This window comes from Schistocerca nitens, chromosome 6, assembly GCF_023898315.1.
Source record: "Schistocerca nitens isolate TAMUIC-IGC-003100 chromosome 6, iqSchNite1.1, whole genome shotgun sequence".
NCBI classification, from domain to species: Eukaryota; Metazoa; Arthropoda; class Insecta; order Orthoptera; family Acrididae; genus Schistocerca; species Schistocerca nitens.
Window position 1 is genome coordinate 391,623,838 of NC_064619.1, and position 23,312 is coordinate 391,647,149.

At 38.7% G+C, this 23,312-nt stretch overlaps 1 protein-coding gene across 3 annotated transcripts in view; it reads right to left on the minus strand.

Moving 5' to 3' along the window:
• Nucleotides 1–13,192: 13,192 nt before the first annotated feature.
• The window catches only part of LOC126263065 (pleckstrin homology domain-containing family F member 2), a 145,859-nt gene continuing 135,739 nt past the window's right edge, over nt 13,193–23,312 (minus strand). For all 3 annotated transcript variants that reach the window (XR_007546817.1, XM_049960048.1, XM_049960046.1), the window contains one exon: nt 13,193–15,219. Coding sequence is in view for 2 of the 3 variants with exons in the window: in XM_049960048.1 (XP_049816005.1) it covers nt 15,166–15,219 (54 nt within the window). In the remaining variant the exon portion in view is untranslated. The remainder of the gene's footprint in view (nt 15,220–23,312) is intronic.

The window sequence follows — 23,312 nt, forward strand, 5'->3', positions numbered from 1 at the left end:
CCATAAAAAATTCCAATGGCATATGAAAGAGCTGTTGTAGAAAACATTCCAAAGAAACCAGCTGCTTTTAAAGTACTCAACTCAATAATGTTCCAACTGGCACACACAAAAATACTAACATGTTCATAATCCCCATATGAAATGTTGTCATCTCAATTGACATTACATCACCTATGTAACTGAAAGCTGCCAGTATCATTAGCATGAAGCTACCTGTAAGTGCAGGAAATAATGCCTGCATTATACCAGCAACTTCCGCAAAGCAATCAAGAAGAAAAAAAATACATACACAGGAAATGACTGATACATGAGAACAGTTCTCCAACCATAGGTGGCAACAATAAAGGTTTTGTTCTTGCACATTGATCGCTCCGTACCCCTATGTATATAATTAACACAGCTGAAAATGATGATCATGCAGCATTTTTCCATGTGGTCATTTTAGCAGTCAACTGTTGAGCTTGATTATCTTCTTCTTGATAACAGATAATATTATCTAAAGTAAGAGCATTACAAACTGTACTATTGTAATGTAAGCCTACATGACATTATTTTTCCCGATTAAATTGTCAACTGACATTGTAATAAAAGACATGGGAAGCAAATCTAACACAGTAATGGTTCCACAGTAACATTACTGAAAGTATAATTAAGTTTATGTTTGACACTCATATTTGGAAGATTCTGTATTGTCTAGACATTATGCTCAGAGTTGATTTCCTCCTTTTCTTCATTGTCAGAGCAAATATTTTCCACCACCATTGAAACATAAACACCTTATGTTATAGAAAAGTTTGAGAAAATAATATAAAGACTGATTGCAAATATTATTTATTGAAGTAAACACTGCTTAACAAATTAAAAACTGTATGAAGGGTCAGTGGAACAGTTGAACATTGACTTACCAAGCACAGGCAGGATACAAGGAATGTGTTCACAGATGTACTAATCTGTGAGATTCAGTGATGAGTCTCTGCAGCATTGGCACAGGTTCTCTACAGGAAGGAAGAATAAGAAGGAAAACAAGCTTTTGGAAGTATAATGTGTGTGAAATGTTTCAGTGTGCCATCCTTCACCTTTGTCAGTAATGACTGGTTAGAAGTAGTGGCTGCCCATACAGGCATGGCCATGACCAGATTAGAAAGTTGTTACATCACTTTTGATGACACGGTTATTTTGCTTCTTACATCCTGGAACTTAAGCTACTGCATATCCCAGGTGTTAAACCTTCGGCACTAGCAGTGTTAACATCATAATTCAATGAGAGATTCCATTATTGCATATTCTGTAAACACGCACAGAGTACAGGAGTAACTATCATTTACAAATAAATATCTCAAGATTACATATAAAAGTAAACTAATTAAGGGTGTTTCAGGGAGAGTACAAGGGAACAATTGACAGGAATGGGGGAAAGAAATACAGTAGAAGAAGAATGGGTAGCTCTCAGGGATGAAGTAGTGAAGGCAGCAGAGGATCAAGTAGGTAAAAAGACGAGGGCTAGTAGAAATCCTTGGGTAACAGAAGAAATATTGAATTTAATTGATGAAAGGAGAAAATATAAAAATGCAGTAAATGAAGCAGGCAAAAAGGAATACAAACATCTCAAAAATGAGATCAACAGGAAGTGCAAAATGGCTAAGCAGGGATGGCTAGAGGACAAATGTAAGGATGTAGAGGCTTATCTCACTACAGGTAAGATAGATACTGCCTACAGGAAAATTAAAGAGACCTTCAGAGAAAAGAGAGCCACTTGTATGAATATCAAGAGTTCAGATGGAAACCCAGCTCTAAGCAAAGAAGGTAAAGCAGAAAGGTGGAAGGAGTATATAGAGGGTCTATACAAGGACGATGAACTTTAGGACAATATTATGGAAATGGAAGAGGATGTAGATAAAGATGAAATGGGAGATACGATACTGCGTGAAGAGTTTGATAGAGCACTGTAAGATCTGAGTCGAAACAAGGTCCCGGGAATAGACAACATTCCATTAGAACTACTGACGGCCTTGGGAGAGCCAGTCCTGACAAAACTCTACCATCTGGTGAGGAAGATGTATGAGACAGGCCAAATACCCTCAGACTTCAAGAAGAATATAATAATTGCAATCCCAAAGGAAGCAGGTGTTGACAGATGTGAAAATTACCGAACTATCAGTTTAATAAGTCACAGCTGCAAAATACTAACGCGAATTCTTTACAGACGAATGGAAAAACTGGTAGAAGCCGACCTCGGGGAAGATCAGTTTGGATTCTGTAGAAATGTTGGAACACGTGAGGCAATACTGATCTTACGACTTATCTTAGAAGAAAGATTAAGGAAAGGCAAACCTACGTTTCTAGGATTTGAAGAGTTAGAGAAAGCTTTTGACAATGTTGACTGGAATACTCTCTTTCAAATTCTAAAGGTGGCAGGGGCAAAATACAGGGAGCAAAAGGCTATTTAAATTTGTACAGAAACCAGATGGCAGTTATAAGATTCGAGGGGCATGAAAGGGAAGCAGTGGTTGGGAAGGGAGTGAGACAGGGTTGTAGCCTCTCCCGGATGTTATTTAATCTGTATATTGAACAAGCAGTAAAGGAAACAAAAGAAAAATTCAGAGTAGGTATTAAAATCCATGGGGAAGAAATAAAGATTTTGAGGTTCGCTGATGACATTGTAATTCTGTCAGAGACAGCAAAGGTCTTGGAAGAGCAGTTGAATGGAATGGACAGTGTCTTGAAAGGAGGGTATAAGATGAACATCAAGAGAAGCAAAACGAGGATAATGGAATGTAGTCGAATTAGACTGTGTGATGCTGAGGGAATTAGATTAGGAAATGAGACACTTAAAGTAGTAAAGGAGTTTTGCTATTTGGGAACCAAAATAACTGATGATGGTTGACATAGAGAGTATACAAAATGTAGACTGGCAATGGCAAGGAAAGCATTTCTGAAGAAGAGAAATTTGTTAACATCGAGTATAGATTTAAGTATTAGGAAGTCGTTTCTGAAAGTATTTGTATGGAGTGTAGCCATGTATGGAAGTGAAACATGGACGATAAATATTTTGGACAAGAAGAGAATAGAAGCTTTTGAAATGTGGTGCTACAGAAGAATGCTGAAGATTAGATGGGTAGATCACATAACTAATGAGGAGGTACTGAATAGAATTGGGGAGAAGAGGAGTTTGTGGCACAGCTTGACAAGAAGAAGAGACCAGTTGGTAGGACATGTTCTGAGGCATCGAGGGATCACAAATTTACAAATTTAGCATTGGAGGGCAGCGTGGAGGGTAAAAATCATAGAGGGAGACCAAAAGATGAATACACTTAGCAGATTCAGAAGGATGTAGGTTGCAGTAACTACTGGGAGATAAAGAAGCTTGCACAGGATAGAGTTGCATGGACAGCTGCATCAAACCAGTCTCAGGACTGAAGACCACAACAACAACAACAACAACAACAACAATTATGGATGAGAGAAAAATATCAACTGTGGGAGGGAAAGACCTTGCAACCTTTAAAATGTTCAACCTACAACTAATCTTCAGATTTATCTACTGACATGCCAACTATTATGCTTTAGATATGAGAACATTAAAAGTAACATAATTACGAGAACAGGTGTTCAAAATATGCTCACATGGAATGGGTTTGTGTCAAACAATAAATTCTTCCTCCTTGCACACTGTTTCAACAACACAGTGAAGTCTTTACAACATGATAATATAATGTATCCCCTTGTTCTTGACTAACCTCTTTGAGTATTGAATCAATCAGTTCATTATTCTGTGTCCTTAGGAATCAGCTGAAACTCCTATCACTGAAGGAAGAAGTTGTCCTTTATGGTCACCACTACAATAGAAACTTAATTGGACCACGTCATTAACTCCCCATCACTGTAAACACCGCTGTGGTCCACTGTATTTATGAATGGCAGAGCTCTACACAAGACAGTGACAATTCATCTTTGGGCACTCATGAGTGTAAAGACTTCCACAACCCCTGAATATTTCTTCATTCAGATCTATCACAGTACACAATGATAGGTTGATGGCATGAATCTAAAAACTAGTACACTGTATGTTGCAGTTCTGAATCTACCACATTTGATACCGACATTGGGGACTTTTGCTCTCTACCACAGTGTCCACATACTTATGAGCAATGGAATTAGAGCAAACTGATAGATGGGGGGGGGGGGGGGGGGGGGAGAGAGAGAGAGAGAGAGAGAGAGAGAGAGAGAGAGAGAGAGAGAGAGAGCATTCCTGTTGTCCCATTGTCGGGGGTGGGGGGAAGGGATATTCTGGTATGTCAAATGCCTCATACAGCATTATACCTTGTGCACTGTTGCAAGGAGGAGGAGGAATAGTCTGGCATGTGAAATGCCTCATATATCATCATATCTTGTACAAGTATTGGTTGTTAGCACAACAGTTATGGGGAAAGGCAAGGTGCGATACAAGGTCATCAAGCCACACTGTGGGGTGTCCAATGCATGTAATACTCCCATCTCTGAGAATGGGTAGGTTCTGGTCTTCTCACACACTAATCTGCTGAGAAGTAGCGCAAGTACTTCAATTTGGAAAATACTGCCAGTGCCTGACTTGACTGCCAGTGTTGATGACAGGCAACACTATCAACTATTTATGACTTGAAACTGCAAACAGAAGGGCCACATTATACTAACTATTTAATATTTCAGTGCTGGACAATAGTAACCAATGATCAGCCACACAACCTACTTGCTATGGGGTAGAAAAGCAATTTCTCCTAGACATGTGCCTCTGCTAAGTATCTCAGGGCACAGAGTTTCATGTGACCACAAGAACTCTGCCATTTGGTGCTTAAGTATGGAAAACGGTTGCATGAGCTGCTGTCATGGAATGAGTATGTTGATAAATACATGAAGCAGTTCATTCTGATAGATTAGAGATGACGCAATTAATAGAAGCATTCTCATGTATGGCAGATAGTTATACCGCGTAATATCAGGTCTATGATAGTATGCTACCACCCTCGCTAGCAAATCATACAGAAATCTACTATCTGAACATGTGCAATAATTTGCTCACCTATAATACCCACAGGCATGACTTTCAAATTGTGGTAGTATGGATTGAAGTACAGTTCATGGACATGAAGGAGCTTGTAAAAAGGAAAGAAAGGAGAGAGAGGATGATTAGGCTTATGATGTTAACAACAATCACTAAATGCCTCAAATATACAACAAGGCATTATCTAACCCTTCCTGATGTAGCCTATATCACCCTCAGGGAATTTAAATGGGTATCATTGCAAGAAATTTGGATTGATGTTATAATGGAGATAAAATGACAACAAGACAATAAACCAACAAAAGATGTAAAGGAATAAGAAGAATTAAAAATGTGGGAAGGGCAGGACCACCAAACAAAGTCAGCCATGGGTGCCCTGGGTCAGAGCTGGCGACAGGGCACCCCTCCACTCCCTCAAATGGTGGGGGCAGACGATGCCAATGTGCCCTATCTCACAAAGAGTGGTGGTGGAAACCACCATTACAAGTAAAATGTAAACCCAGATCAGCTGCTTTGCCATCATCCACTAGCAACAGAGATAATATGCCAGCAAGTGTAAGGTAGTGCTGTAAGGTGGCCAAATTAGGGCCGTCCAGTATGGAGGGCCACAATCAGATCGGCACCATACTGACAGTGGTGTGGATACTCATGTCTAAGGATAGAACTATGGATCAACCAAGTGCAATCAATGCAAAATTGACAGAGAACAGTACATTATCTGTGAGAAACACAAAAAGAAGACTGCCACATGGTCTTGGTTCCCTTTAATGCACACAGTTTGTTTAGAGGAACCTGGGCACTGCAATGGAACTGCTCAACACACCTTTTTTTGTGAAGGATGGTAGAATATGATACAACTAACATTACAGTAATTATTACTTTCCTGATACACCATTAATATAATACTTACTGTTTCCTCTAATCATTCAAAAAGATAAAATTGATAAAAAAAACATGCTTTTGTTAGTAAAATGTTACAAGTATGTGTATGTCTTTGGAAGGAACTTTGATTATACTGTATGCATATCTTTGTATGTGTGCTTTTGGGATATCAAACAGTAGCTGTTCATCTGTATGTAACAGACTCCATCACAATGAGCGATTGGTCATCGAGATAGAGCTTTACTTGTGGATGGACAAAAGAACAGTGACAGAAGTGTGAACAAAACAAACAAAATTCAACCCCGTTGCTCCACATTTCACATTGGCAAGCAACTCACTGTGAATAAAAAATATTGTCAGCATGTTGTGTACTTAGATTACTCATTGAGATCCATCTCTTCTGGTGCAAACAATGTCAAATCTCCCCCCCCCCCCCCCCCCCCCTCTAACCTGCCCGATATTGGAATGTTCTGGTAGAACATAAATTACTTAGGAGTATTATTTTTTTGAGTTGTTACCTGAGCTTAATGTGAAAGTTTTTAATATATACTATCTGCTTACATGGCTAACATTTTTTAGAGTTTGGTAAAAATATACAAAACATTTTCTTTTTCTCAAGAAAAATCTTGCAAATAATGAAAATTTAGCACATTAATCCAGTGTGCTGGCATAGCATCAAACAAGCAAGACATAGTTCACATTAAACACATTAAATTCCATCTGCCTGAGAAATTCAAAATGAAGCTGCTTACCAAACTCCATAAAGACCTCTTCATCAAGATGTTTGCAAGGCAGAAGTCACAGAGATACACTTACGCACCATGATCAGCAGTGCATGAATATTGAGCATCAGGTGGGCATGAGGGAAATATCCTCTCTTTGATTAATACTGCCAGTAAAACTAAACTCAGTAATATCAGATTACCCTCTAGTAGAAGCTGGGCTGCTTGGCAATAATATATAAGAAAAGTGCCCACTTTGCATTCACACGCAACCAAGATATTCTTGTGATGTTCTGAGAGCAGGCCTCTTAGGCTAACAGCTGGGACTGCAGATGCATATTGTTATGCTAATTTTATTTGGGGCTTTCATGAAAGAAATCACAAAGGCTCCAACTGCATTGATTTTCAAGGATTTTCCTCAAGAGTTTCATGCTTACCTTCAATACATAATTAATAATATTTCAAGTCAGTAATTTAGTGTCCTTGGTAGAATATAAGTAATATAAAGAGTAAAGGTAACAAATTACTTTGTAGTTGAGTCATCAAAGGCATGCAAACAAGACTCTCTCTTGAGTTATAGTCCTAAAATATTGTGAACTACTGTAAAGCAATAATACTTGAAGAGGTTGATCATATACTCTCTTGTAAAACTATAAATAAATATATGTGTATCTATGTACATAACTTTGTAAAGTAAAAAAGGCAACCAGCCATGTGTTGGTCTCACTGCAACACTTAATCACATTATTTCCTTCACAAATCACCATATGCAAGTTTTCTTCTAAGCCAAGAGGTTCTGTAAATTCTGACCTACATTACAAGGTGGTGAAGAGAAGGTTGTCTAGAAAAAAGGAGAAAGCTTTCTAATCACAAGGACACAGAATGAGCGGTAATACCTTCAGGAGCCGAAATACTGGTTACTATCAATTGACACTTGACTTCCCCAATGTAGCCTTATATCCTCCCCAAGGAAGAAAATAATATTCTAAAAGTTGATACTTTCTTTTAAAGTTGTGAAATGTGCTTTGAGGGTGGGTCCTAAGCCAGTTAGATGAATTACTTTATCTATCACGCTTCCTGGACCAATCCAAAGCTGAATATGCCACTCTGTCCGCGGCCCCTAATGCTCGCACAGTATTTAATTCCCTCAACAGGGAGAGACCAATGTTATTACAGTCATTTTCAGTCCATCTAGGCATGTATTACATATTTTATTTTGACAATGTAAGCAAAAGGTAGAGTCAACAAACTCCAGGATGGAATAATGACAATATTAAGAAAAGGACACATTGCAACTCGCCATGTAGCGGAAATGTTGAGTCACAGGCAGGCACAACAAAAAGACTACTAAAGACATAAGCTTTTGACCAAAAGGCCTTCTTCTGAAATAGACAACACACACACACACACACACACATTCACACAAACACAGCTCACACCCATGACCACTATCTCTGCCTGCCAAGGCCAGACTGCGAGCAACTGCATACGATGGCAGAAGCAGTCTCGGTGGTGGGATTAAGGAGGAGGCTGGGGTGGGGAGGAGGAGGGAGATCAGGGTACAAGTGGGGGGCGGTATAGTGCTGTTTGTGGAAGCATAAAGGGACAAGGTGGAGAGAGGGTAGATCAGCTAGTTGCAGTTGGAAGGTAAGACAATGGGTGGAGTGGGAAGGGGTCGGGGCAGGCGAAGAAGGAGAGAAGTAACAAGACTATGGGTGCACTTGTGGAATAGGAAGGTGTGGAGTGGAAACAGGGAAGAGGATAAGTGGCTGAAGGACAATGACTAATTAAGGCTGAGGCCAGGAGGGTTACGGGAACACAGGATATACTGCAGCGAGAGTTCCCACCTGCACAATTCAGAAAAGGAAAGGAAAGATAGATCGCTACTTACTGTAAAGATGGCACATTAAGTTGCACATAGGCACACTAAAAGAGACTTATCAGCTTTCATCTACAGATTTCGTCAGAGAAGGAAACACACATACATTCATTAACACAAGCAAGCACACCTCACACACACATGACCGCCATCTCCAGCATCTCAGACTGGAATGCAACTGTCATGTAGAACAGAAGCAGCAATATGGAGGGGGTGGGGAAGCGGGAGGGATAGCAGTAGCATGTGGGTACTGGACTGCCAAGAGGCACAGTATCGGGACACTGAGAGGCACAGAGGTAGGGCTGAGGGAATGGGGGGCAACAGGGAGTAAAAACGGAGAGGAGCAGGGAAGGGGAAAGACGTGTGGATGCATTGGCAGAGGGCAGCACACAAAGAGGGTGGTAGACAAGAATAGCGAGGTGGTGACAGGACAGAGGGGGTGGAAATTGTTGGGTGGAGGGTGTGGAGACAGTACATTACCATAGGCCAATGCCAGGATAATTTTGGGAGCAGAGAATATGTTGTAAGGATAATCTCATCTGTGGTGCAATTCCAAAAAGCTGTTGGTGGAAGGGAAGATCCAGATGACTTGGGTGATGCCAAATGAATTTGCAATCTAAAAGTTTCATAATACAACTGTGGATTATCAGCAATGTCTGTTCCTTCAGAAATGCAAAATAAAATAAATAATATGTGCCTGGTTGGCCAACAAATAACACAGGGGACCACAGCATAACCACTAAAAACACTTCGACGCAGTAACAATAACCTCCTCCCTACTTCACTCTTAGCACTACACATGACGGCAGGTAATGTTTAGACATTCGTCCAAACCAAATCCTTCCATCAGACTGCCACAAGGTTTAGTGTGCCCATCACTCCAAATCATTCATTTGCAGTCATACACTTTCCAGTGGAATTGCTTTTTACACAAACTCAAGTGTCTCTTAGAACAGACTACAGAAACGTGTGGCCTATGAGATGATAATTGACCATTGTTCCTCATCTTTAAAACTCCCTACAGACATTTTATTAGCACTTTGAAATTCAAGAGTGATTACTTCTGCCAGTTTTAGGTGATTTTTTACACACATCAAAAAAAGTTTTGAATCATCTCAGTGCCAAGAGCTCCAAAACTGTATATGAAATTGGAATAGAGATCAACATAAACATCAATTCCACCCTTTTTACTGCTCATGGAAACCACACATTGCATGTAGTACCACCATACAGCGAGACCTTCAGAGGTGGTGGTCCAGACTGCTGTACTTCTAATACACAGTAGCATGTCCTCTTGCACTGATGCTTGCCTGTATTCGTCGTGGCATACTATCCACAAGTTCACCAAGGCACTGTTGGCCCAGATCGTCCCACTCCTCAACGGCAATTCAGCGTGGCTCCCTCAGAGTGGTTGATGGGTCAGCTCTTTCCAGTCTATCCAGGCATGTTCAATATGGTTCATGTCTGGAGAACAATGCTGGCCACCCTATTCCAGCAATGTCGTTATCCTGGAGGAAGTCATTCACAAGATGTGCAAAATGGGGGTGCGAATTGTCATCCATTAAGATTAATGCCTCGCCAATATGCTGCCGATATGGTTGTACTGTCAGTCGGAGGATGGAATTCACATAATGCACAGCCGTTACGATGCCCTCCATGACCACCAGCAGCGTATGTTGGCCCCACATAGTGCCACCCCAAAACAGCAGAGAACCTCCACCTTGCTGCACTTCCTGGACAGTGTGTCTTAAGGCGTGCATCCGCACCGGGTTGCCTCCAAACACACCTCTGATGATTGTCTGGTTGAAGACACATGCGACACTCATCGGTGAAGAGAACATGGTGCCAATCCTGAGCAGTCCATTAGGCATGTTGTTGGGCCCATCTGAACCATGCTGCATGGTGTTGTGGTTGCAAAGATGGACCTCGCCACTGACATCAGGAGTGAAGTTGTGCATCATGCTGCCTATTGCGCACAGTTTAAGTCGTTAACACAACATCCTGTGATTGCACGAAAAGTATTATTCAACTTGGTGGCATTGCTGTCAGGGTTCCTCCGAGCCATAATCCTTAGGTAGCAGTCATTCATTGCAACTGTAGCCTTTAGCCTTCGGGGAGCCTGAGTGAGGCATGCTATCGACAGTTCCTGTCTCTCTGTATCTCCTCCATGTCCAAATAACATTGCTTTGGTTCATTCCAAGATGCCTGGACACTTCCCTTGTTGCGTGCCCTTCCTGGCACAAAGTAACAATGCGGACACGGTTGGAACCCACTCTGTCTAACAGGCACTGCTCATGCAAAGAGTTTTGCCTTTACAAATGTCTGCTTGTGTCTGTGTATGTGCGGATGGATATGGGTGTGTGTGCGCGAGTGTATACCTGTCCTTTTTTCCCCCTAAGGTAAGTCTTTCCGCTCCCGGGATTGGAATGACTCCTTACCATCTCCCTTAAAACCCACATCCTTTCTTCTTTCCGTCTCCTTCCCTCTTTCCTGATGAAGCAACCGTTGGTTGTGAAAGCTTGAATTTTGTGTGTATGTTTGTGTGTCTATCGACCTGCCAGCACTTTCGTTTGGTAAGTCACATCATCTTTGTTTTTAGATATAAAAAATACTTAACTTTATTTAATAATGTGTTTTAGTAATATTTTCAAACATTGTTCAGTGGAACATTCGGTGATACAGCATAGTACGGGGAAGTTCAGCAGGTACTACTCATCACAATAAGAGGAACCAAATGAGAATCATCCAAAAGGCATGGATCCACTAGTAAGTGAACTTTCACAAGTCACTTGCTTAAGTTACTCCTACAAGTTCTTTGACATGTAAACACTCCCAGTAAGTCAACTTCTGTAAGTTTTGTCAACTTCCTGAAGCAGCTTCCACATGTTAAAGTTAACATTTTCCTGCATCTGGCTGCAAGTACTTTGCGAACATGTCAGTTGTTGAAAATTTTTCTGTACATTCAGTACTCCTACAAAAATGTTAAGTGTCAAAAAGGAGAATGGCACAATGACAGCTGAGCCGAACCAAACGTACCATTGGAACACCAACACACATACCGGGCATCCCAGAAATTTTGCAACTAATGGGTTGTAGATAGTGTCTTGAGGTACAAAATCAGGGATAGGAACCTGTGTCCAGAAATACAATCCAACGATGCTACAGAGCATCAAAGTTCAAGGTGCCGGCACCTGCCAATAGGCCACCCCATTGGCTGCAAACGTGATTTTGTGTGTTGATGGACCATAAGCAAAGCGTCTCACAATATTGTTTGTTATTCAATGACTACAATTGATTGCCACAATCACCAGTGGAGAAGATAATGTTAGCTACTGCATAGGCAGGGATTGTCTCCTATGAATGCAATGATCTGTTCTCTTGGTGGATGCCAGTTTTGGACACACGTGTACACGGAGAACTGTCTCCAAAACTATCATCCACCAAGGCAAAAGGGCATCACACTCATAGGAGACAGGTCTTTCTATGCAGCAGCTAGCTCTACCTTCTCCAACAGTGATTGTGGCAGTCTGTCATGGTCACTGAATAATAAAAAATATTGGGAGACATTCTGTCTAATGTCAGTCAGCTTACAAAGTCATGTTTCTTGCCGAAGGAGTGGTCTAGTGGCAGGTGCCAGCGCCTATAATTTCAGCGCTCTGTAGCATCACTGGATAATGTTTACAGACACAAGTTCCTATCCCCTGTTTGTTCCTCAAGACACCCTCTATAAGCCCTGAAATTTTGTCACAGTATCTCTGGGACACCCCATACAAGTGGCCACAGTCAGCCAAAGAAGTGCAAAATGAATTTACCGATCCTGTTTCACCAGAATAGGAGGAAAAACGGCAGTATAGACATCTTGAAAATTTAGCTGATTTTTTTAATGTTAGTGTAAACACAAATGCACTACATCTGTAATAAACGTAATGAAAACAATTTGCAAAAATTGAAGAGTCATTTAAAGCTGATCTCCTCATGATAGAGCTTGCTGTATTTTTGTACCTTGTTTTTGAATATTTGATGGTACAATAGATAAGAACTGCATACAACATTCCCAGAAAGTTTTTAATCTGAGAGGCATCTCCCGATTTTAGTTCATTCAATAGCGTTTCTTGATAAATATGTAAGCCTCTGTATCCATTTCTTCACCCAAACATTTCTTTCTTCTTAAGTTTTCATTTTTGTCACAATTTTTCTTCAATAATAATAATAATTATAATGCAACAACAGTGGCCGATATTCTGATTTCCAAGCACAATACTGTCAACTTCCACACGCAACTCTAGTGGAAACAATTCTGTGTGTCCTGGCAGCAAGTTCGTGAAATAAACTGTTCAAGCAACTTACAGAAGTGAACTTGAGAAGTTTTTGGTCTATTGTAAACACTTCAGGGTTACTTGCTAGTGGACACACACAAAGGAATCAAAATGACCGAAAGGAACCAAGGCACACTTTGAAAGACAAATTTGAATGATCTTCCATCATATAATTCATTTTGCCAGTATCAAATGCCATTTCATAATAAAAATATATTAAATTCAAACTTCCACAATTTTGTTCCACATACATATAATCATATATATATATATTAACATTTGCATCAAACAATGTACTGTCAAATAAATGTACTATAGTGCCCTACTAATTATGTAAAATGATTTACATCAAATGTACAATTGGTTTCATTTATCAGCCAGCACTCACAAAGCAATTTTACAGGCCATACATTTCATTGCAGTATCCTCTTCTCCACTGATAACAAATTTATATAAAATCAAAGTGAAAGACATTTCTCTCCAACAAAAGGAGTGAAGTAATTTACATTAACAGTAATTTTTTGCAACTGGAAGACTACTGTATACTTATAAAGAAAAGTAAAATCATCTCAGCTCAATTATACATAAATAAAATCATTGAATTTTGTGTTTCTTCTTATAAATACAGCAGTATCTACATGACAGTGGAGTAAAAAGTATGTATGACAAATATACCACCAATAATAAAAAAGGCACTCTCAATATTTTTTCCATTCAGCACCTAGTAATGAAGTTGTAGCAAAATCTTATCACATTGTCTTATACAACTGTCGTCATCTGAACTTCATGCACATTACAAAAGGGAATTCTGAACATTTGGAACACAGTAATTCCAAACAATGGCTATCAATGTGACAAAGCAGGAACTTATTACCTACTTCAATATGATGGTATTATAAGCAGCCCCTTTCTTCAATAAAATTATCTTAGTTTAAAATGGCTGCAATATCTACGTGATAGAACCAACAAATTTGTTCCCTGAGCTTAACAGGTAATTCAGTCTATTACTCCACAGCTCTGGTAAGAGATTTCTGCATTATTATAACCACAATCATTAAATAAGCATGTACACCCATACTCTGGCAAATTTAATTTACATGGACTGAAGCAAGTTGCACTACAGAAACCCAAATTGGGTACTGAATACAAAGGCTGTCATTACATTACTTAGTCATTAAAATAACCAGATTTATTTCAACAATTACGAAAACCAGCTGTACAACACTATTTTTACAAGTTCTTTCAAGAATTAAATACAAAGGGGTTTTCAAATAATTTTTGGCTGTATGATTATGGTTTCCAGCTTCACACTGTAAATAAATGAGAAGCAAATACATAATGATAAATCAGAGCTAGTATTACAAAGCAAATGAGTTATTTTAACCCTACCCAGAGCTTTTTACAAAGAGCCAATTTTGTCTAGGGAAGGAAAAAGAAAAATATCTGTGTGTGAAAAAGACGTGCATTTTACACAGTAAGACCTTTTATGCCCATAAATTACGTTATCATTAGATAAATTACTCTGTTTTCAGTCTTATACTATATAATTTCCCCATAAAATAGTTTTTTGGTTACATAAACAGAAAACTGCTTGACATCTGTGATCAAAGTATTCTAATCTTTGCCTCAAACATAAAAAGAATGTTTTTTACTGGGTATTAAGATAACTGTATTTCCCTGGTGACATCATCAACAATTAAATATTGTTTACATAGTTTTCAAATATTTACTGCCTAATACAAGGCAACTGCAAATATACGTGTATGAAAATAATGTTGTTATCTCGTCTGACAAATTCAATTGGCATCAGTTACGGCATTCAGATTCATCATCTTAAGAGTAACAAACTCCATAACACTTACAAAATAATACAAAGGTATAAGTGAAATACAAAAACAACAATATATCTATATATATATATATATACAGAGCTGTTTAAAAATATACAGTTCTAATATCAACAAATGTCTCATTTAAGTGAGACAGGAGAAAAAAAGAAAAAGTACTGTGATAGGCAAGAGAGCAAAAAATGCTCAATAGAAATTACATGCTTAGTACACTTCTGAAGTTAGCTACACACTATGAAGTTTTGCAGTACTGAGACTCCACTAAAAAAGAAGCAAATAACAGCAACATATGTGCTGACAACTTTATAAAGTAGGTGCCACATGATTAAGCTGTCACATAGCTCCAGAAAACTTTCTTCTTCCAGTGCTATCTTACATATTCCCTCACAGTGAAAGTGAAATTATGAGCTGCTTTGATACAATATTACCAGCACACTGGGCCATAATCAAACTTAACAATAAGTGATCACTTTCAAGCTGTTCATTTGTCTTGCTTGTTTTCTTCTGCTCCTTCAGACACCCCATAGAATTTTGGCTGAAATAAAAAAATAAAAAGAACCTTGTATCACAGTTGTTGAAAATCAGTTCTCAAGTTAAAAGTAGTGACTGTAGGTGGTGCTCAAGTTTGTAAGATTTATAACAACATGGACACTAAATTATTAGCAGTTGTTATTTTCAGGAAAAACCAGCAGTACCTGATGTTTCCTACATACACATGGAGACAAAGATATTAACTTTTAAATGTCATAGACATGTACTATAAAATCATCTGCTAAAGACTGTACTGTGTTTTACTCCATTTGTATGATGCTCATTAAAACATCTTGTGGACTTTGTTCCTACAACATATTGCTTTTCATTAATCACGGATCTCCAAATCTTAACTTCAATAACAAACTATAAGTCACATATGACAACTTCTGTAATGATCACAAACTGAATTACAAATTTGATGATGCAGGATGGATGAAACTGAAGTCTGTTTAAAAAACCATTCTAACAGTTGCTATATTTAATGAAACAACAGAAAGCCTAAAGTAGGATGATCAGATAAGAGCTGAGTCCTCATCCTTCCAGTACAAATCCAGCGTCTTAAACAGTTTACTACGGCAGATGTTCTTGGTACATGCCACACTTTTTCCTGTGTCAGTGTCATCTATATTGCTATCTTCTCTGAGAGCCTTTAGTTTGGGTTGAGACCTGGTGGAGTTAGCCACATGGTGAAAAACAATAGTTGGTTATGTTGACTGTGAAGAACAGGGAACATCCATAACAGTGTCCTCCTTTTTAGAAAAACGTGCTCTGGTATTCTGTATGGTGAATGAAATATACTGACCACAGCTTCACGTACAGTTTGTTCCATAGACAGTAATGAAACTGAGCACTTAGTAAAGGGTGGAAAAGCACACATTATCTGTAACAGATACACAAATAAACAGCAGATAACTAAAGGTAAAGTTCCACCTTCTGGTCCTAGATGGGGCAATCGGGGCGAACTGATCACCGTGACATCCTCTGCCAATGACGTCATTGGATGCAATATGGAGAGGCACTTGATCAGCCCCTCACTCTCCCAATTTTTGTTGGCTTCCTTGACCTTGGAATTGCTACTAATCAGTCGAGTGGTTCTTAGTTGGCCTCACGAGGCTGAGTGCACTCCACACCCTCCTCCCACCATCGAAAAATCCCTGGCAGTACCAGGAATTGAACCCGGGACCTCCGCATGGCATTCAGTACCTCTGCATGGCATTCAGTGATGCTGATCACTCAGCTATGGAGGCTGGCAAACAGTAAATACAGCACAGCTTTTATAGCCCAGCAAAGGCTTTCATAACTTTAAAACATTTCTTGAGCTCCGAAAATTAATGATTATCTGCATCTGCATGGTACCCAAGCAGTCTGCATTGCTCTGTTCTGAATATTTTTAGATGGTGGTAGTAAGGCTCAACTTTGTGTGTACTTTAATATAACTAATGAACTCTGCAGAATTCAACTGTTTTGCTTGCATTTCTTGACCTTGCAACTGCTACTACTCAGTCAAGTCCTCAGTTGGCCTGACGAGGCAGAGTGCAACCTGTACCAATCCTTCCAACATGGCAGTACTGGGAATCAAACTTGGACTTCTGCAAGGCATTCAGCCGTATTGACCACTCAGATATGGAGGTAGACAAACCAGTGAGTACATCATAGGTTTTGTACCCCATTAAGGCTTCCTTAACTTTCAAACATTTCCTGTGCTCTGAAAATCCGTAGGCACTTCCAATCACAATAATGTTGTTGTTGAGGTATTTTGAAGACTGATTTGATGTAGCCATCCATATTATTCTACCCTGTGTGTTTACCTGCACATAACTATTGCAAACTAAATCCATTTGAACCTGCTTACTGTTTTCATCTCTTGGTCTCCCACTTCAACTTTCTCTGTTAGCCAAGCAGCCAGGGATTCCTGCGGTTACATGAGAACCACAAATCCATTGCAGTTTTGCCTACACTTGGAAGGATAAGGATGGGTAATCTTATAGATTAAACAGACATATTGCTGCCACTACTTTCTTATTTCTTAATTAAAAGTCATGACTTTGACCAGAGTTGTTTGAATATAATCAAATTGGTCATGTAGGGATGGCATTTATGGCACTAAATCACTTTTCTATAGTCCCTAATAGCTTCAGCTTTCCCTCATCATGGCGTAGGCTTCTGCCAGGTAAGGCTGAAGGAAAGGCGATTGATGCAACTGCAGTGAGTATGATCACATAAATACCATCTTGGACTAGCCTAGGCTTTAACACCAATTGTTAACTTAATGCCAGTGTGCCCTTGTTTCGACCACGGTTTTGTGGATGCTGCCACAAAGTCACCACTTCCCCAGGTATCTTTGTTCACAACTTCTACTGTTGCACTTATTTATGGAATACAATCTAAGATGGAAACAATCCAACAGGTTTGTAGCATAAATGATGTTATTCAAAAACTACTTCATTTCACTGGAAAAGAAATGTTTAAAAGATAGTTGCTCATTCAGCTGCAATAAGTTTCCATTGACAAAAAGCTTTAAAAATGGATGAAACTGACTGGGACATGCTTTAGGAGCTATATTCACAATGTTTTTTTCTCTCCAGCAAACCCCATCTTGAAGTCCAAAACCAATTTCATCAAGACCACTTCAATGTTTCAAACAGCAGCAGCTACAGCAAGGAAACAACTGAGCATGTCTCGACTTGAGAGTAATTTAACCTGGTCACTCCTTTCTGAAACCCTCCCTCCTTGACATGAACAGTATTGCATTGTGTGGACGTCACTCAACTCCTTCGATCTGGATTTGGAAGATCCACAAGTAATCTCCAGAAATGGCCCTTCCCTGTGGATACCACCAATTTCGACTGAGGAGAACACCACACCATGTTAAACCTACTGGTTTGCCAGACATCCCTGCATCTTGCACCGAAGAAGATCATGTTCTCACAACTTTGAGAGCAGCTAATATTTGGATATTTTGGGCAATGGTAGTGTAACTTAATAATTCTCAGTCTCTTTTGTTTTTAATGGTTATCACCATGAGATGGATTTGCTTCTGACTTGAATAAATAATAATAACTTTTTGAAAGTACCTCTCTGAACCAATGATTGCTTATTTTTAGATTTATTGTCTGAGTCAGAAGACAAACTGCTATTAAGCAATAAAGTGTGCATTTCATTTTGAAAACCTTATGTACTGAAAACTAAATTATGAAAGGAATGAGTAACTGGACTAAAACTGTCGCTCCTAACTACAGGATTTCTTCATGTATGCAAATATGATGACACGTCTTTTCTTGCAAATTTGAAAGTAGCCCGACTTCAGTATCTCAGGAATTAGGAAACAGTGCCCTGATGCCAATACTGAAGACTACAAACCATAGTATTTCTATTTCTGGTTTGCTAGATTTTTTATGTTTCTGATTTTGACTATACTAGTGAACTGTGAAAGTGGTGATTGGCCTGTGTGAGTTTCCATGTAACAAGACACAAAATTCTGTGAGTCAAATTACTTTTACACCTCCCGATTTCTGTAGAACACAAAAACACAGTAAAGATAAACGTTTTGTATGTTCGTATTAGAGTGAAGTTTCCCAGCAGCTGTTTCAGCTCACACACAACAAGCACCACAGTTAAGTCATCAAATGTAATGTACACACTTGAGAATTTTGATTATTTCCCATTATGCATCACGTGCAAGTTAAACAAGATATTGTGAATGGAAGCACCAAATGTTTTAATGATGAAAATAAAACCATTCAATAAAATTGTCACCATTATTATGGCCACAATACATTCCTTCTTGTGTTGTACAGGAGAAAGTGATGAGGACAAAGACAGAACAAAAAGGCATTTAGCAATTTTTATGATTTGATTATGTCTTTCAACTGTGTACAATGTGGGATATTGCTAATTACATTTAAAAACATTGTAGCATTAATGGACAAGCATACCAACAGTCAGTCACTTTAGGCCTTTTTTTAAGTAGTAGGTAGATTTACACAGTTGCACAGTTGCACTTCATTCAACTGAAGTACTGCAAAGTGAGGTGTTAAGATCATGTACTTGGGCCACTTCTTTTACTACTGCTCATTAATAATTGGCTTTCAATTGTAGCACATAACATAAAGATGGTCTGTTTGAGGGTTTATATGCTTAATAGTTACAAATTCGGATCAGGGACGTAACAATGTAGTAAATCACTGGAGTGAAGCAACTTCTGGTTCAGAAGTTAATAGTTTAACACTCAACCTCAAACAGAGTGAACACATACCATTTCTTACACATACGTCTACTGATGCTGACATTTGAATATCCTGTAATAGCAGTATGATTAACGAAGAAGACTATACCAAATTTCTGGGACAGGAAGTGGATGGAATGCTGACATGGAAGATAGATACTCAAGACCTCCTGCAGAAGCTAAATGCAGCTACCTTTATGATTAAAATTTTGTGCATCAATAACATACCTCACACTTTAACATTTCACTTTGCATTCTTTCATATACTGATATCATGGGCATCTTAACTCACTAATTATATTCATGCCTTCCTCTCCTCCTACAATTTTTACTCACGCCAATACTGTATTAACCAATCTTTGATGCCTCAGGAAGTGTCATCATTTCAGCCTGATCCTATTTTAAGCCAAAGCTGTTTTTCCTCAATTCAATTCAGTACCATTCATTGATTATCTGATCCACCCACATAATTTTTGGCATTTCTTTGTAACACAATATTTCAAAAAGCTTCTACTGTCCATGTGTCACTTACATGTAAGGCTAAACTCAGACAAATACTTTTTGAATAAACTGCCCACCGCTTAAATTCATATTGGATGTTATATTTCTGCTTTTCCCTCAGCATCACCAAATTTTATTCAAATACACTCCATTTCCTTTGTTTTACTTTTGTTAATGTTCATCGTATAACTTCTATTACACAACACTTTCCAACTTCTATTACACAACACTTTCCATCCTGTTTAACTAATCTTCCAAGTCTTTGGCTACCTCCGACAGAATTACAATGTCATCAGCAAACCTCAATGTTTTTATTTTTTCCCCCTGAACTTTAATTACCTTTCCAAATTTCTTCTCGGTTTCCATAACTGGTTGCTCACTGTACTGGTTGACTTACAGGGGGGACAGACTGCAACCTCACCTCAGTGCCCTGTCTCTTAGAAAACTGATTCGATTTTTGTAAAAGTTGTAGAAAAACTTTTGCTCCTTGTACTCTGTTACTGATAACTTACTTCTCTTGTAGCACGCTTCCCAACCTTTTTAGCTGCAGACTCCTTTTTCAGGCAAAAATCCACGATTGACCCTTTGTCAGTCAAGTGAGTAGTAACTGCTGAAATTCAGTGCGATGCCCATGGGAATTGAAAGCTTTTTAATGTAAGTCCATGAAAACTCAAGAGTCTTCATGTCTGATTGTGTCTGTATATGTGTGGATGGATATGTGTGTGTGTGCGAGTGTATACCCGTCCTTTTTTCCCCCTAAGGTAAGTCTTTCCGCTCCCGGGATTGGAATGACTCCTTACCCTCTCCCTTAAAACCCACATCCTTTCGTCTTTCCCTCTCCTTCCCTCTTTCCTGATGAGGCAACAGTTTGTTGCGAAAGCTTGAATTTTGTGTGTATGTTTGTGTTTGTTTGTGTGTCTGTCGACCTGCCAGCACTTTCATTTGGTAAGTCACATCATCTTTGTTTTTAGATATATTTTTCCTACGTGGAATGTTTCCCTCTATTTACAAATTTTAATTTACAAAAGAACAGTCATGCTTGGTAGTCTAGCAATAAAACACATGTCAGGAAATGGAAAGGTTGCAGGATCAAATCTCAGTTGGACTACGGATTTTGCAGTCTTCGTTTTAACATAGCCAACTTCTCGCACTGTTGAAAGGTGAATTTCAACAGTGTGAGAAGTTGACAAAAATGACACATGGTTCTGATTGCTAGTTAAACTGTGGGTCCTCTTTCCCTAGCTGGATAACTAGCGTAAGTTAGCAACACACAAGACACTGAAAAGTAGCATCAACTAAAAAACTTGGACAAGTCACTGAGTAACACAAAATTATTATTTCTTTGGTTAAATAGTGCACTATTCAGTCAATACATCGCTTCCTGGAATGGAGGTACAGTAAGTATTCATCATTCTCAGCACTAAAGTCCCCATACGAATGGGTCAGCGAAAGATAGTGCTAACCATCAGTTTTTTAAAGATTAGTATGATCACACTACATTGTGCTTTGAATGAATCACACGTTGGTAACAGTTATTTTCGTATATACTACTAGAAAGAGCTTTCTACTACATAATTTGTTTTGTCTTATTGTTCATACACCAAACGAGGCGATTCAAAATCTCAATGGGAAATACATATTCAAGGCAGAAGAATGTTTGAGTGCTCCTTCATGAAAATTGTTTTTGAAATTTTATAAAGTTGTGAGAAGTATTTGTTTCTTTCCTTGAGTAAAGGCCAACTGAAATTATGTGTGATTTGTTGCAAGCATTCATGAGTCAAACAGTCCTATCATCTTTAGCATAGCCACTCTTTTAATATACTATTTGCTGTACCTATACTGAACCTATATGATTACTCCACTCCACACCTCACACCCTGTTATTACACAGTATTTATATGATACTCTTGAGACCAGTTAGGACTTACGAAAGTGCAAAGGCTGATACATTTTTAGGTATCATGAGGCCCATAAGTATGGCTAGGTGGAATTCATGGCACCTACCTGCTTTGTGCTAAGATCTGACTAGAAGTTAATACAATTTTAATCAGACAAAACTTTGTCACAGATTACTTTGTCACTTGCAAAAGGTCTCCGATTTTAAAATACCACCATTTCTCTAATAAGAATAGTAAACATTATACTTCTCTGTAACCTGCCAGCAATAATGTGTGTGTGTTGGCAGCTCTCAGTCTAGCACACTGTATTGCACCTATCAATGAATTTTCAATACAATTAAAAATCTGGCCATATATCCAGTATGAACATAAAAAAAAGGCTTTTCAAAAGTTGAGAAATGCTTAATTCCCCGGGTTACCTTTTACTACTGCCCTTGCAATTAGTGAGTGTGAGAATCTGTGTCAAATTTTGCACATTTGATAATTTCTAATTTATTCCTGAAGCAGGGTATTTAGCTCCAGAGAGGACGTAGCGTTTAATCTCTGAATATGTTATACAATTTTACTACAGAATGAGGTGAGTAATATTACACTTTTGCTATCTTTTCGATGGATGGATGGATGGATGGATGGATATGATCTGTCCTCATTCCCAAGTCCTCTTTTCCAATTGGAATTTGCAAAATGACGATTAAGAACAGTGATAATTCACTTGCAAATTATGCATGTGAACTAGAAATGATTCCATCATGTCCTAGGCCACTGCCAGGTTTTAATAATTTTAGTTGGTTTTTAACAATACTTTGTTTTATCTCTGGATCATTATCACAATAGAGAAATAACAAATGAATGACAGCAAAATTGCTCAATTCTCCTTTGTGGAGGGACACGTAAAGACAGCATTCAACATCTTTGGGGTCATTGTAGCTTTCAGTTTTCTAATGTATATTTCATTTCTTGTCTTGATCAACATGTGTCTGGACATTATGTTTTTGGTATTGACAACAAGTGACCAAATTTTCTACGAGTTTTGAGAGAGATCTTGCAACAAAATTTTTTTTGTAATAGTTATGAAAGCTTTGCAAGTGCCCTTCTAGAAGTTCATAGGGTTTCAATTAATAACTACCAATTATCAACTTTTTACTTCATTTTGTTCTTATTGTTCCGCAGGAGCTGTCCCTTCAGAAACTTCTTGGTATTGTTTGGCTATCACTGTGTGCATTTGCCATTTTTCATTATTTTGATGGTATCAACATACTGACTGATTTCTAGCTACAGCCTCTCTACACATTCATTGCCTAAGTGAAATGATTCACACTCCTATCTTAGAAATGAGATAATCTGCTTATCCATTTTCTCCTTGTTCCTGTAGCCTTCTATACCTCGGAGTTTTCTGTTGTTACAACTGCATCATGGTCACTAACACAGAGCCATTGTAAATATTTTCAAATGGTTAAGGTCGTCTGTAAC